This window comes from Podarcis muralis, chromosome 1, assembly GCF_964188315.1.
Source record: "Podarcis muralis chromosome 1, rPodMur119.hap1.1, whole genome shotgun sequence".
In the NCBI taxonomy this organism is placed as follows: Eukaryota; Metazoa; Chordata; class Lepidosauria; order Squamata; family Lacertidae; genus Podarcis; species Podarcis muralis.
In genome coordinates this window covers 56,622,895-56,639,663 of record NC_135655.1, presented here as the reverse complement: position 1 = coordinate 56,639,663, position 16,769 = coordinate 56,622,895, and the positions used below count along the sequence as shown (strand labels likewise).

The following is a 16,769-nucleotide window of genomic DNA, read 5'->3' as shown; positions in this document are numbered from 1 at the left end:
CACGTGACCCGGAAGTGTCTCCGGACAGCGCTGGCCCCAGGTCTCTTAAGTGAGATGGGCGCACAACCCTAGAGTCAGACACGACTGGCCCGTACGGGCAGGGGTACCTTTACCTTTAAACTTGAGTATATTTATTTTCCATTATTTATAATCAAGTACAATGAAAATCTCTACACAACACATTAGCACTGCCTCTGAAAGCAGGTTATAGACAGAAATCAAGGTCTGCTTTCATGTCTTACAAATCCCTACACAGAAATTACTTCATGTAGAAAACTGTGTAATTCCCATGTAGGTTGCAATACGTGATGCTCTACTTGGGAACTGGCAAAAGCAGCCAAGGCTTTTCACTGTTTATTACAATGGAGGCTCACAACTTTAAACTGCTTTGCAACAGGCAAGGTCTGTAATGTTCATGTTTTCACCATCTCCAGTGTAGGACAAGAAACCCACCTGACAGTGACTATCTGTCCACCATCCAGCGCAATTCCATTCATCTGTGCTATGAAGATAGCTGCCACAGCTTCATATAGGGCAGTCCCATCCATGTTAATAGTGGCCCCAACAGGCAAGACAAATCTTGTCACACGCTTATCAATGCCCAAGTTTTCTTCAAGGCAGCGAAAGGTAACAGGCAGTGTACCAGCACTGAAGGAGAAAGCAAAATGAAAAGCTATAGGAAAAATTCAGACTTCCTGGGACAGATAGCTCTATTGACACTCTGGGGGAGCAACTAGGCATCTTACACACACATTCACCAGGTCTCTGTCTGTCCACAGTTCAACTTCTGCCTCATCCGTCCTGGAACTGATGGAAGCGTATAAATTCTATGATTGTAAAATTGCTTATGCACAGTGTTTTGATCAAAGCTTGCCCCTGTAGATGTATATATTTTGACAGTTGTTGAATGCGGGTAAAACCAGATGTGACAACATGTGCCATTAGAAACCAAGGCAGATGATTTGTTTAAACAACCCAAAATTGATAGCAGGCATGATGGAATATTTCACCTGAAGGACAGCAACCCTTACCTCCTTAGTTACAATTCCAACAAAAACCGTACCCCTCGCATATGGCAATGAGCCACAAAGCAAAATCTCACTTTGGCTCCAATAAGATCTTTAGTTTTTAAGGTTCATAGTTACAGGAAAATTTTTTGTTGGGAATGCAACTGGGGAGGAAACAATTAAACCTCACACCCCCATGTTCAGAAGAAACCCCCCCCATGCATGCTATTGTACAGTATTTTTAAAAACTCTGATATGATTTCTAATAACATAACTACTCCTAGTTGTCATAGGGACTAAAGAACTCAGAGAAGGAGAGGTCAGTTGGCAGAGGTGCCTTGGGAAGAGAGGGAGATGACAGCCTCCTATTAACTGGGGTGGGGGCATATGTCTGAAACCTGAGAAGGTTCTGCTGGAAAAGCAGAGAAGATCATGACTAAAAGTGGAAAGCCTTGCCTGATTGGAAAGATATGTCAGACTTCTGAAGAGGAAAACTAGAAAAGACCCAGCGGTTATCGGTGCTAAGGACAAGTCTGGGACTGGATTTAGGGCAGGTGATCTAGGCCTGGGGTGCTGGGCTTAGGGAAGGATTTCTGTCATCTCCATTCACCTTTATACTCTTATATGAGATGAATCCATCATCATATGAATTGTCCATCAAAGTTGTGAACGGACTAACATGGCATTTCATAGAATCATAGAATCATAGAGTTGGAATAGACCACAAGGGCCATCGAGTCCAACCCCCTGCCAAGCAGGAAATACCATCAGAGCACTCCTGACATATGGTTGTCAAGCCTCTGCTTAGAGACCTCCAAAGAAGGAGACTCCACCACACTCCTTGGCAGCAAATTCCACTGTCGAACAGCTCTTACTGTCAGGAAGTTCTTCCTAATGTTTAGGTGGAATCTTCTTTCTTGTAGTTTGGATCCATTGCTTCGTGTCTGCTTCTCTGGAGCAGCAGAAAACAACCTTTCTCCCTCCTCTATATGACATCCTTTTATATATTTGAACATGACTATCATATCACCCCTTAACCCCCTCTTCTCCAGGCTAAACATGCCCAGCTCCCTTACCTCATTTAGATGTCATATGGTAAAATGACCAGTGCTTTTTTTTCTAGAAAAAGAGGTGCCAGAACTCACCATGAACACCTCCCTCATTCTCTTAGAGTGGCAATGGCACCATCTGAGGGGGTTCCAGAACTCAGTTCCGGGCTGGAAAAAAAGCCCTGAAAATGATACTTCCAATGCAGCATTATATGGTCTAGGCCAGCCCTGGAGAAGACTTTCACCCAGCCCCAATTCCTGCAGGCAATCCCTGAGGGAACAGATGTCATCTGAACCAAGTAGCTGCAATCACAGCAGTTAATGCTATGAACCAGGTTTGAGTTTGTGGGCACGTGAAATCCGGTTTACACCTTTTCTTCATTTTTAGGTTAATTGATCAGCTCACAGGTATTGCTAATCCACACACATTCAGCTGAGAAAGTCTGGTTAGCAAAGTATTTATAATGGCCCTGAACGTGTTGCTAACTTTGCATTTCATATCAAATACCTCGAAGCAGTGCCTAGCGCAGTAATCCATGCCTGAAAGATGCCCACAAAGAATGAGAAGGGGTTTTTCCTTGTCACCACGAAGTACAGCAAAGGCAAGAAGATCCCTCCATGGATGATAAGGCCTATGATCACAGTTACCATGTACATTCCAAGTTGCCTAGCAACTACTTCCAGGTCCTTGATTGCAATGATTTTTCCACAGATGAGGCAGGCAATGCCCAGTGGCGAGTACCTAGAAGAAAACGCGGCATTAAACAAGAATGCAGTTGCAGAAGTCTGTGTCTCAAAACAGAAACGGCATCATAAGGGCAGCTGATAAAGCTATACCATGTAGCTTTAAATTATCACCTTTTGATGGAAAACCTTTCAGCCCCAAACACCCCCACTATTGAATGATGGGACCAGGGGCTGCATGGCCCTATGCTGCAGAAACTGACTGAAATAGCACTATCCTGTTGGCTTAATTCAGTCCACAGTCTTGAGGACAGCTTTGAAAGTGGCTGGCTGATAGGGGACCAGATCTATTTTTACCTTTGAAGAAGCAGATGGGGGTGGCTCTCAGCCACCAGAGCATCTTCAAAGCTCTTCTGCCTGAGGATTGGCACGTTTGAAAACTGATCTGTGCCTTCAGAGGTGAAAGTGCAAATAGGCTGGCTTTCCGTCAGCACAAACTGCCAAATTTTAAAGCCCTTTTGAGACAGGACAGATGCATTCTCCCCTTTGTGTGCAGGGGGTGCTGGTAGCAGTAGTTGATTTATTCTGTGTGTCAAGGGCTCTTGATAGAAGGGGGGAAAATTCTCCACCCCTAATAGATAAGCACTGTGAGAGTGGCTACGACAGAAGCAGTACTGTATTATTAGAGCCCTGATAATTTCTTGGACCAGAGAAAGCCTTACAATTCCTGAAAGTCTAGTGGTGGCTTTTGCCAGGCAGTTAGGATGGTTAACTGACTCAGCTGAGCTTTTCATTGCTTGTGCCAGTACATTGCTTGTGCCCAGACAGTAAAATGTTTTGCAGACCAGCCGAAACCTTGCTTGCTGACAAACCTAATACATGCTGATAATATCGTAGAAGCAAACCTTTTGTTTGGTTGTTTTCTTTCCTATGATCCATCCCCTCCAGCAGTTAATAATGACACCACTTAGCGAATGGGTGGCTTGCCAGACCTCCCACAAAGAGACTCACTGGCCCTGCCCATACCCAGAACTCAAGCTACTGAAAAGCTTCCAGCTGGGATTCCATGCAGGCAGGAATAGAGGTGAAGGTTTCAACAATGGCCTTGAAGCAGGAGTGGCTACCCCATGTCCTGTGGGCTATATCAGGCTCCCAAGCAATTTCTGGTGCCTACCCACCAACAAGGGTTACTGTGTCAGAGAGAGCTTTATTTATCGTTGATGATGATTAATTTTGCTGAGCAGCAGGTGGCTTAAAGGAATCTCCACTCTTATGCTCTATATTAACTTTCTTTTTTTGCAATCTGAAACTTAATTTTTTATAGAGAGATAGATTTAGGAAGCAAAACTGGAACTGGGCTTTTTAAAAAAAGGAATGTCTGCTCTCCATCTGACCTTCTCATGAACCATCCAAGCATTGCCCAGAAGCAGCAAATCAATCAGGAGCTTCTATGAGCTTCGCACAATCCCCATTTTGCACAGTTTTCTCAGGTGCCAGGCAGTCTGCTTCCTGAAATGGTCACTGAGGATAATCCTTAAATAAGGGTTACGAAACATCCTTAGCAGATGCCCAATTTTGTTTTATGTCATTATGGTGTTCACAAGAGTTTCATAAATCACCAAAGCTGCTGGAGGGGGTGGATCTTTTCCTAAGAGAGTAGCCATAAATAATAGGAAAGAATGTCCCTTTGGATATGAAATAAAGGAATGTGTCTCCATAGACTAAATGTTCTCTTCTATGCAAATGAACAAGAGTCATGGGTTGAAGGTAAGCCTTCTGTTGATGTATCGTATTAGGAATCGGTCCCAGCAGTGATGCAGGGACAGTGGCTGTGCGAAGATCAAGTTCTTCTGTGGCTAATCCAGTGTGTTCTGATAGAAGAAAGCCCAGAGTATCCACAGTAAATTAAATATGCAAAAACATAGCAACAGCCTCATTTGATTCTCTGACCAAATGAGGTGTGGTGTGGCACATCTGAACTTGAACTGACAAGACCTCAACTCAAATCTCTCAGCATCCCATTAATTCCCCAGGTTGAGTTTGGTCCAACTTCACACATTCTGTTCTGGCTGCCTAGCTGTTGAGGGGGGAAAACTCCTGTTTATGCCATTCTGAGCTTTGTGGGCTAAGGGCAGGATACAACTGTGAAAAGCAAACAATCGAAATAAGTGCTGTAGCTTCAGACCAATATAGTGAGGTAGGTCATGCAGAAATTACAGAAAAGCTACAAAATGATGTCTAGAATACAACTGGATTTAGCGTGTCTTGGCAGATGATGACTTTGACTCACCACATAATCATGGTTACCAGCTTCATTACAATCTCGTTCAAGATATTGAAGAAATCCACCATCATCTTGGCTTGTTCTCCCATCTTGCCCATTGCAATACCAAAAGCAATGAAGAACCCAATGAGTCCTGTTGAAAGAATGCTAAAATATTAAACGCTACTGAGGCTCTGTCAAAACGAAGCACCCACACTCCTGCAATCTTATTAATTAATTAAAATATAAATAAATAAACCTTACTAAATCAGGCTTCAAGTCAGTTCAGACTATTTTTGTGTCATGAACATGTTGCAGAATACACCCCCAGTAAAACACCGGTCTGGAAGGGTCCTAAGTGTTATTCTACTCTCAGGAGAAGTTTTTTTTGGGGGGCACAAGGAACAGAGTGGGGAAAAGATAATGGCAAATTTCCCTCGCACAAGTGATGCATGTGATACAACTATTAATATCTTGCAGTAACCTGTTATATGATGACTTGGTGCTCTTCAGGTGTTTTGGCCTATAAGTCCCATCAGTCCTGCCCCATGCTAGGAAGAACAGTGTTCCTAGGAAAACTCAAGCATGTACTGTTCTTATTTTATCTCCTAAAAAATCTATCATAATATAAAAGATTGTCACGATGACCAAATGATATAAACATATGCCGCTTTTAGATGGATAAGCATTCATCTGTATATGTGTGTAAATGCTCAATGACTGAACAGATTTGGAATCACCTGCAACCATACAGATAAACAGAGGAGGATATGCAAAAATGAATATGTAAATGTGAGTATATGTAAAGGATATGTGATATGATTTATTGGACTTGAACATTGCTTTACATATATTTTAAATTTAAAAGTCTGAAGGCATTTTACAGCATATATAATATGAATGCAATAAAACATTTAATCATTTAGTTAGCGTTCTTACCTTAAGGTCCCAGGGTGGGTTACGACAAGATAACAATATATTCAAAACAATGCACAATATTGATACAATAATAACCGTGAAGCACACATGCACTAAAAGTGTTCCCATACCTAAGACATTCATGCCATCCTTAAATTCGAGGCCTTTCTTAATGACTAGCTGAGGTTCTGGCGTCACTTCTGTTTCATTCAACATGTCAAAGATGGAGTCTGTTGCATTGGCTGGTTCATCGATCTCTTGAGGGACAAGCACTTTCTTGGTGACTGTTTGAATCTGAAAGAATCAAAATACAGGGCTGCAAATTTAGGTGTAAAGTTACCTGCTACATAAGCAGTGCAAAGTCTGAGCTTGAAATCCCCCTTCTAAATTTCTTCTGGCACCTGCCCTTGCAAATCACCAGTGCAACTAGGTAAATTTAGACCCTGGACTTTATTGTCTTCAGTAACCTTGCACAAACACATTTACATAGCTCTATGTTACTGCAGTACACAATTACATCATTTGCTTCTTCCCCCATCTCCATTCCATGCTTTACAAGAGTTTTTGTATCCTTGTTATGTTAGAGCAAAAATTAAACAAAAAGCAGTTTGCCAGCCCTAATAAAAAAGAAGTACTTTGAACATGTGCCGTTTCCCATTTTAAAGAACTCATTTAATTAGCATCATCATGACTACAGAAAGAAAATGTACTGTGCTTCAGCTGCCCTGATGATAAACTTGAGATTCAGCACTGTTTTGTTGTAGACAAAGAATAATATATATTTAAAGTAAAAATAACATGAGCATCTGTAACCATGGACATGCTTGGCTGCTGCCTAACTATAAAAGGATGTTAAATTAAAGAAGGAAAGGATGCCGTGGTGGCGGCGAGTGACAGTCCCAGCATGCCCTTGTTGGCGGAGATGCTGATACAGGGCCTCTCTGCTACTGCCTCCATCACCTGCTGCTCTCTGGGTGGTCAGTCAGGGCTCTTGTGGTTTGGGGAGCCCTGGACATTGCCAGTTTTGTGTATGCACCTTGCTGCTCTGTGCTAAGGTCTGTGGACTGAGACACAAATCCAACTCTGCCATCAGAAAGCACAACAACACAAGACATCTCTGATGCTTCCTAAAAACCACCCTTGGGGAAACATCACTATAATAAAGCAATAACTCTACCCAAATCAGGAGGGAAATTATATGGGAACAAATCCAAATGCAGGTACAATGATTCCCACAATGTTTACTTTCATCTTTGGATGTACAGTGGTACCTCAGGTTAAGTACTTAATTAGTTCCGGAGGTCCGTACTTAACCTGAAACTGTTCTTAACCTGAAGCACCACTTTAGCTAATGGGGCCTCCTGCTGCTGCCACGCCGCCGGAGCACGATTTCTGTTCTCATCCTGAAGCAAAGTTCTTAACCTGAAGCACTATTTCTGGGTTAGCGGAATCTGTAACCTGAAGCGTATGCAACCCGAGGTACTACTGTACTAATATTTTTATCTATCGTTTCTGTGAGAAGTAGATAAATAGTTTGGGTTGTATCAAAGAAAGTAATTCCATTCACACAAGGATGCGCACATGTACGATGGTATCTCCCATGCCTGTCAGCCCTCTGAGCTCCCCAAAATCTGTTCTGAGTTTCCCCCCAAGCTTCCAGAGCATATTTAGGGGGGTACATAGGGAGAGGAGAGGGAGGGAAAGTTTCATTGAGCAAGCAGGAGTCTTTGTGCAAACAGGACAACTTTGTTGTATACAAGCCATAATCTACGAACTCCATTCGAAGAATGACTTGAAAGGTCTAGCTGGCAATGGAACAGAGGCAGAATTTCTAAATCTAGTGGATATTCAAAAATAGGTTACCAGTCATTAAAAAATGCTGTGTGTCCTTTTTACTATGCAGTGGGAATGCAAGGCATTCAAGTCTGCAGGAGGTACTTCCTAAAGCGTCTGTGCAAAGTTGATTTTGTCTTGCTGAAATCACACATGCAGTTTGCTCAATAAAAGGGGAAGAGTTAATTCGCCAGACAATTTAGTCAGATAACAAAGTTAGGAAAATCAGCTAACAGTTATATTTGTTCTTTCTGCTAAGCTGCCAGTCATAGCGGCATCATGAATGATTAAGGGAACAATGCAGATTGCGCTAACCATTTTACTACATTCACATCTTATTAATAATCTAAAAAAATGTGCCTGAGCACCCTGCGGAAATGTGTGGCTTTGAAATGCAGCAAGCAAAAGCAGAAGCTCTTAAGGAAGCCAAAATTCTTACATATTTTCATGGAGTTGATTATTATCTTGAGAATTCTGTCATCTTTAAAACATTACAAAGGCTCTGAGAACAGCAGAATTTCCTGCAACTGAAGGGTTATTGCTGAAGACCTTATTGGAAACAAAGCAAAATTATGGAGTTTTGGCAGCCTTGGTGAGACCAGGCCTGTCGTTATCAAGGACTGTCACATCAGGATTTATTCTCATCACTAAGGCACTGTATGCAGCTGTGGGAAAAGCTTTGGTCACACTGACTTCCACCTGTTCTAGTACACACTGAGTCAGTCATGCATGCCCAATGCAGGCTTGATTTAATTCCTGGTATACCAACAGGAACCATAATAAAAAGCCAGTGGCTACAAGTACATACCAATGTCCCAGAATGTGCAAAAATGTCTGGGAGTCAACACAAGTTAGGCTTTCCTCCCCTGTAACTACAATACAGGCCCTTGTCTTAAACTTGTCTTAACAACACTAAGGCTTTGATACGCAGCTTGAAATTCCATTAATTTGTATTAGATACAGGCCGCTCTAGTTCGTCTCCACGTCAACCAGTCCCTTCCATTTGATACTCTGGACAAAAGTAGACAAAACGTTAAATTACTTCTTGGACTCCGTAACATACAAAGAGCCCTGCTGGATCAAAACAAGAGTCCTCGGTCCCATGTCCCATATCCTGTTCTCACATCAGCCAACCAGATGCCTACAGGAAGTCCGCAAACAAGCAGGACATGGAGGTATTTTGATCTTGCCAGAATAAAAAAGCCCAGCCTCAAATTTCTCTTGCTGTATATTTGGGGGTGGGAATTGTATCTACTGAATTTCTAATTAACCTGCACCTGTTAAAGTCACAGGAAATGGAATAAAGTGCTAGTTCAAAGCAAATTATGGCAGTCTGAAAACTCTTGCAAGCTGTGCAGATTTGTTTGTTTGTGGATGAAGATATTTCCTATACTGGAGCTGCTAAATAGTTCAGCTTCAAGGTCTTGTAGGAAGGTCTAGCAGGACTTTAATTTTAAGTAGTTAACTGCTAATTACTTAATTATTCCCTTTGCTTGCCAATTAAGCAGGAGACGCATAGTTTAGAATTAAACACCATAGTAAGTTGACATTCATTGCTCACCCTTCAAGTATCACAGTTTCTTACTATCTTGATTTTAGGGAGATGGCTTGAATAAAGGCAAAGATTACAAAACCATACCTGCTTGTCTTTTCTTCAATTATTCCGGGGCAAAGGGCCACAGACATCAAGTCTTAGGAATGAGTCAAACTCACCCTGTTGAATGTTCAAAAGCTGATAGGCAGAAGCAGCTGATAAAGTGGCTTGCTAGGTAAAACTGCTAGTAGAAATCATGTGGGAACAGAGGAAAAGGTAAATTCCTGCCCTTGAACCCGGGACCTTCTGCAGGCAAAACAGAAGTTCTACCACTCAGCTACAGCCCTTCCCCTATAGGCGCATTGCCATTTACGGTAACTGTTCACCCAGTACCTATGTTAGGCAGGTGATGAAAATCATTGAGACAATGGCTTCTATTGAGTTCCCTGTAAGCTATTTGGAAAACATTTATTCTTGAAATAGAAGACTGTATATTATGATTATGATTATTATCACTACTACTACTACCACAATGTGTGGGATCCAACAGAAGGCGAGTGCAAAGTTTAACTCTTGCACAGTACAGTGGTACCTTGGGTTACAAAACACCTCAGGTTACAGACTCTGCTAACCCGGAAGTAGTACCTCGGGTTAAGAACTTTACCTCAGGATGAGAACAGAAATCGTGCAGCAGTGGCATGGCGGCAGCAGGAGGTCCCATTAGCTAAAATGGTACCTCAGGTTAAGAACGGACCTCCAGAATGAATTAAGTTTGTAACCAGAGGTACCACTGTATAATATTAAAAGTTGTGCTAGAGCCTTACCATTAGGCACCGGAGGAGGTGGGACGTCCCACTGTCACTCATATGCAAGTGCAGAGTTACAGAGTGGAGTTACCCCTGCTGATGTCAGCACCATGCACTCAAATCTGAGGAATTATCCATTCAGCAATTGCACCATCTGGCCCTAACATTAGACAGAGTAAAGAGCTGTCCCTCATGAAATGGCAACAAGTGGTTAGCTATTTCATTTTTTTATTCTATTTCTGCAGTCAGAATGGGAGAGATGCTTGTAGAATATTCAGTCTCACATGTCAAAATATCTTAATAATGGATATTATGTAACCCAGCTTGCCGGGGCATTTCCAGTTCCCTCAGGCAACCAAATGTCTAGGGCCCAGACCAATCCCTACCTCCAGTTCCTGGTGCCAAAAGGTGAAAGTGGAAATTCCCTTTCTCCCTCTACTGCTTTGCAACCACCAGCAATAGTATTTCCCCCCCTAACAAATGACCTCACTGGCTGCCACTGTTGACAGGTATGTCTACCTGCAGGAGGCAAGTACTGTTATTCTTGGATTTTTCTAAAACCACAATTCTCAACTTTTTGAGCTTCAAGGAGGGTTTCATGTTGACAGGTAAGGATTGCACAGGATTCTTGGAAGAGTTAAAGGGTGATAATCAGTTCATACAGAATGCTGAGCCTGTTGTACATTACTGTCCCTGCAGGTGAACTGATAAGCCAAGGAAGTTGTTTTTCTTGTTGAGGGACCCTGGAAAGCACTCCAGGATTCTGCAGCCACCAGTATGAAAACTAATGTAAGAAACGAAAGTTATTGTGTAGACTGGCAGTAAGAGTGCACATGATGTCTAAGGGCCTCTGTTGGCCACCAAGCAGAATCTAGCATCTTTGCTAGAAAGGATCCAAGAAGCCTTTTCCTTACATACAGGTAAAATTGTATATGTGATCAGATAAAACAGGAAACATGGTTGTATAGATTGCCAGATTCATAGGCCCAGAAGAAAGAAGTTTAGCCATTTGGCCTAATGTCTCTCTTAAGAAGGTTCATAAGATGGTACGTACGGCAAGGGGTTCTTTTATTTTAATAAGTAAAATTCTGGAGTTAAAAAGGGGTCGAAATGCAACTTTTATTTGTTGGGCTGCCACTTGCTTAGGGCTGCAAACACGCTGACCTGTGAATAAATGCCAATGAAAGCTAATGGCTCAACTCTAACCCTTACCACAGACGCAACCCAATAGAAGGGATTGTGACAACCATCATATCCACAGCCCAACCAAGCATGCAGGCTGGAGGTGGAGCTGGGGAAACAGGTAGTTGTGCCAGTCTACAGCTGCCATCAGAGGCGGAGCAACCTGCTCTGGTACCCGGATTGGCGCTGGTCCCAGGAGGCATGGTGCGCCACCCGTGAGGGCATAGTGCGTGTCCCGGGGGTGTGGCGTACACTGGGGGGGTGTGGTGAGCGGTGCGTGCCCTGGGAGGTGCCGCCAATCAGAGGTCGGCATATTGTCTCCCCCCCTTTGGAATGACACCCACCCCGCCTCAGAATGCCCCTGGCTGCCACAGCAATCGCAAGCAATGTCACCACATGACAGAACCTGGATCCGAGGCCAAGCCTGTCTTTCCCCACTTCTGTAGATCGTGGCTGACACACAGTGTGGGCAGGGAGTAGTATTCTGCTAGCTTTTACTCTGAGTAGACCCATTGAAATTAATAAACATGTCTAAGTTAGGTCCATGACTGTGGTCTTTTGCCCAACGTGGGGCTCACGCCCACGACCTTGAGACTAAGAGTGTCGTGCTTAACCAGCTGAGCTATCCATCTTAACCTTAACAAATACTTGACCGAAGTGACTGTCGACGAACAAAGAAAGCTCAAAAAAATAGTGAAGTAATTGAAAGGAGCTGCTTGCCAGAAGACATTAACATTACAGTCACCCAGAGATTTATAAAAGGAGTGAGAGTGCCAATATAAGAAGTTAGTAGCTTGCTTCCCAGTCAGCCCATTTAGCCAGTCTTTCAGCTTTCTACCAGTCAAGGGGGCGATTCCCACATCCTGTTAAGCACAATTAACTGGAAAGGGAGAGACCAGCGCAACAGAACACACATTGTTCTACTTTTTGGAACACACTGTCTACCCATGTGACTCTCCTTTTGATGATACCGTGAATAAACATGTCTTTCAATATTATAAGCACCGGGAGGGTGATAAAAGGACTGATGGGGCTAATGTAAGCTAGCTACTTGCTTCCCTTTCAGCCCACTATCCCATTCCTCAGCTTTCTACCCATTGAGGGGCCCAGTTGTCACTTTCAGTAAAATACAATTAGCTGGAAAGGAAGAGTTCATTTCAGCGTTTAATGCATGCTGTTCTAATTTTGGGAACGTACTGCCTCTACATATTTGACTCTTCTTTTGATGGTATATCGAATAAACATGCCCTTTAAAGCCACTCAGATTTGATTACAATTCTAAGCACGTTTACATGGAAGGTAGCCCCACTGTAATCTGTTAATCTTACTTCTTGGTAAATAGAGTTGAGGACCGGGCTTTTAGGTGCTCTTGGGTGCAAGGTAAGAGAGAGGGAAAATGCAGCTAGCTTAGTTCTGCAGCAGTTTGCATCTGTCTCCCTATGTGGTCCTGTCCTTCCTCTGCTCCCCACCCACACGGTACAGCCTAGAGCTACGACCTCAGATAACATAGCACTTAAAATCCTTTAAATGGTGCCATTCAGGCATACTTAGCAAAGGTTTGGCAGTGGATCTTGCTTGGATCATTTAAAAAAAAAAGTCTGTGTAACTGTCAAATAATTTAGCTTCAGGAAAAAGGCTGCTCATACATGTGTGTAGAGCAGAAAGCATGAACAACATGGCTAACATTCATACCACCCTTAAAAAAATCATCTTAATATATTTTTCTGATGAAATATGACTACAGCCTGAAATGTTTATCTACTTAGTAAGAGTAGAATAGGCAACTGCAGGAAAAACTTCCTTCCCTCCCCAGCAATCATCCAGTGACATGCCTCACCCCTAAGTAGGTGAATACACCCACCATAGGTTTGCTCAGTGCCAAGAACTTTTGACTGCCTGGGCACTTTTCTTCCAGACATCAAATTGTTTTCCCCCATGCAAAAGTGGCCACGGTGGCATTGTATTCTCTAAGCAATGTGCTGAAGAATAGAAACAGCCTTCAATGCATCAGATTTTACAGATATTTCTGTACGAATAATTATAATATATCCCCAGCCCTAAAGTAGTTATTTGCTGGAGATGAAACAAGGATAATGCCTCTTTATGTCTTTACAGTGTTCTATACTTACTAAGTTCTGGGAGAAAGTGCTGGATTATATAAATATGATTGTACAGAAAAAGTTAAAAAAATTCGGAGAACGTTCTTTTGAATTATATTCGTATTGCATGGAAGCAGAGAATGGAACAACAAAAATGGATTCCATGTGCCCTAATTCTGGCTAAGAGACTGATAGTGATGAACTGGAAGAATAAAGATATGATCCCTTTTAATCAATGGATTGACAACCTGACAACACTCACAGCTTATGAACAGATTGCTTACAGACACAAGCTTTGTCTGGATGAACATATTGACATTTGTTATGAGTTTATACAGAATGCAGTAGGCTATTAATAATTACATATGTATTAAGATAATAATATTGTTTATATCTATATACCAATATGTGGAAATGTAATTGATTTTACTAATTGTATTACACTGTACTTTCTGCAGTTTTGTTTTCCAAACCCTTCTTTTCTTTTTCTCTTATCACTTTATTTCTTTATAAATGAAATTATTTTTTAAAAAAATATTAATAAAAATAATAAGACTATACCATATTCCCAGCCCTGTTAAGTGAAATACATGAAAAATAAATGTCTATGTGGAGTAAGATATAAAGCATGCTCTGGTCAGATATTTTGCTGCCCGGGAAGCAACTGGGCCTGCCCTCCAAGTACCTGTGAAGTTATTTAGTTACCTAGGGCAGAAAAAAACCTCACAAGCACTTCACCTCCAGTTTGGCAGTACAAACACAATAATAATAAATTAGATCATTAGCAATATGCTGCTCTTTCAAGATGCTCAGAATTGGCTGCCTCACTCTGCCTAGTGATAGGGCAGGTCTGGATCCAATCAAAGCTAATCACATTAAGCTTAACAGACTTTAATTAAAACCAGGCAAATTAGTTCAGAGCGCATGTCCATTGACGGAAAATCTTTAACTGAAAAGCTCGTCAAATGGCATGGAAATCAAAAGCATTTCTGTGCTTCTCCTCTCCTTCCACACAAAAGACAGACTTTTCAAGCTCCAGGGAAACAAAAAGAAATTCTGAAGGTATATGGAGTAGGAAAGAAAAAAACTGAAGAATGTTTTCATCAAGAATGAAGCACTAAAATAAACTACAATGCAAACTGAACAGTGCAAAGAATGAGGAACTCAGTAGAAGCACTGCTGTTTGTTATTTTGTACTGATAAGTATAAAACAAGCTAAATTTACAGCTGCAAATCTAGTTTTTAGTTTCTTCGGTTCTTTTTTTAGTGTCATGGTTTTCACACACAGGATATTAGTAGGAGGCAAAGGTTTGTCATTCACCTGCTGAAAGCATGCTTGTACGAGGTTTTCTGGGAACAAGTTTCGGATAAGATCCAAGAAAGCATCAAGGCTGGACACTTCGTCGTTCTTCTTTCCTTCTCCCAGCTGTTTCTTGAGCTTTGGATTGCCGGGGTGAATGGCTAAGACCAGAATAACTCCCAATATAGCAGCAATGATCGTCGTGGACATATAGTAAACCATTGCTCTTGTACCTAACCGACCGCTAGCCTTAGCATCCAAGCCAGACAGACCTGTATAAAAATGCATTGTGGTGAGTTAAAGATGCTGTTCTGAAGTTTGGACACATATGAAAACATCAGGCAGGGAGTGATGGGAAGAGGAAAACAACAACAAAGTAGAACAATTACTCTGGCTATTAAAACCATGAGGTCAGCTTGCACACAGTTCTAAGATGGAGATCACAGGCTGAGCAAGTCCCGCACAGGTACTACATCCATAAGGTTACACACTGAGGATTCTGGGATAAAGAATCAATGGCTGCTTTCACTCTTCTTGAGAAAATAAATCCCGACTTATAACCCTGATGTCTAGATGTAACATATTTGTGTAACAACTTGCCTGATGAAGTGTTCTGGCAAACTCAAAAGCTTGCCAAAATTTTGCAATCCTTCCAATTGATCTTAATAAAGGTGGTACACAATTGCGGACTTTGCACAAGGAGTTACTTAGCGGTGTTTTGGAGACAATTTTTAAGGATAATGTCGGTACATTAATATGAAGAACACACATACTGTTATGAGAGTGTATAAAGCTGTGAGTATTACTCTATAGGTCTTAATCTCTCACAAAAGATTAACCTTCTAATTGTTTAGAACAGATCTCACCTGTGATTAAGCTTGAGATAATTAAAGGAAGAATCAACATTTTTAGCATCCGCATCAGGATATCTCCTGGGAAGGCTATCAACATGATGACATCAGGATTAATAGGTGCCGCCATGCGAAGAAGTGCCCCACACAATGCGCCCATGATGACACCTGGATAAAAAAGGGAGGACACAGAAGAAAGGATTTGAGTAATTGAGTTTCAATTCACCACATAATAGAATAATCCTGTCAAAACACAGTTTTGAACCAGAGCTAGCTGTGCCAATAATGGCCACTCACCGATCCTCCTCGGTGAGTGGCGGTTGCAGCCTTCCCTCCCTTGCTGCCTGGACGCAATGCTCCATTTTGTGTGCAGCATGTCCCCCTTGGCTGCTGCAGAGGCTCACGGGTCCCCGTCAAACCCACTGATTCAAATGCGCTAATCCGCAGTGGCCTCAAGAGAGCATGGCTTGGCGAGCGGACCTGAGGGAGCTGACCCTGAATGTTGACCCTGAATGTTGACCCAGCTGACCCTGAATGTTGTGGACTCTCACTATCCCTATCCAATGGCCACTTTGGCTGAGGCTGATGTTGTGTAGTCCAAAACATCTGGAGGGCACACAACTTTGGCTAACCCTGCTTCCTCCTCCAGAAATCAGCAGTGAGGAGGATGGGGATAAAATTACAATCAGTTGACTGCCTTTTATTGGCTCTGGCTCCACTTACTATTGGTCTCCCTGCCTTCCATCCTAACAGTCCCAAGGAGTGAAACTAGTCACTTCTGACCACCTCAGAAAAATCAGGTCCAGGTACTTGAGGATAAAGCATTCCTATACACAGCTGGAAAACTGAACACAGTGGAGCTTATTTCTGGGTGGACATATAGGATTGCACTGCGTGATTGGGTAGGTGTTCAGCTTTCAGTGTCCTCCTAAAATTACCAATTCCATCTTCCTCCTAATAGCTATTTATATTATTCTGTCCAACCATAATGGCAAGCATTCCAATGTGGCTAAACCAGAAGGTTGTATAGCAACCAGCAGTGCCTATTTATATGAGCTGAGGGAAAAGGGAGCTATCTGAGATGAAAGGTCACACGAACAGCTTTTTCTTTTCCAGTCAGGGAGACCCACTTTCTCCTCAGTCCCCAGGACATAAATGGGCTTCCTGCTTTCACTTACCTCTACAGGAAGCTCCCTCTTCAAGTACTTCCCCTTGACCCAGGAACTAATTATATACACAGAGG

At 42.3% G+C, this 16,769-nt stretch overlaps 1 protein-coding gene across 3 annotated transcripts in view; it reads right to left on the bottom strand.

Moving 5' to 3' along the window:
* The window catches only part of SLC1A2 (solute carrier family 1 member 2), a 91,690-nt gene that overhangs the window by 18,076 nt on the left and 56,845 nt on the right, over positions 1–16,769 (bottom strand). For all 3 annotated transcript variants that reach the window (XM_028728143.2, XM_028728139.2, XM_077929210.1), the window contains exons 4-9: positions 15,542–15,694; positions 14,697–14,947; positions 6,053–6,215; positions 5,031–5,157; positions 2,565–2,798; positions 454–648 (exon numbers count right to left, since the gene is read on the bottom strand). In XM_028728143.2, coding sequence (XP_028583976.1) covers positions 454–648; positions 2,565–2,798; positions 5,031–5,157; positions 6,053–6,215; positions 14,697–14,947; positions 15,542–15,694 — 1,123 coding nt within the window. The remainder of the gene's footprint in view (positions 1–453; positions 649–2,564; positions 2,799–5,030; positions 5,158–6,052; positions 6,216–14,696; positions 14,948–15,541; positions 15,695–16,769) is intronic.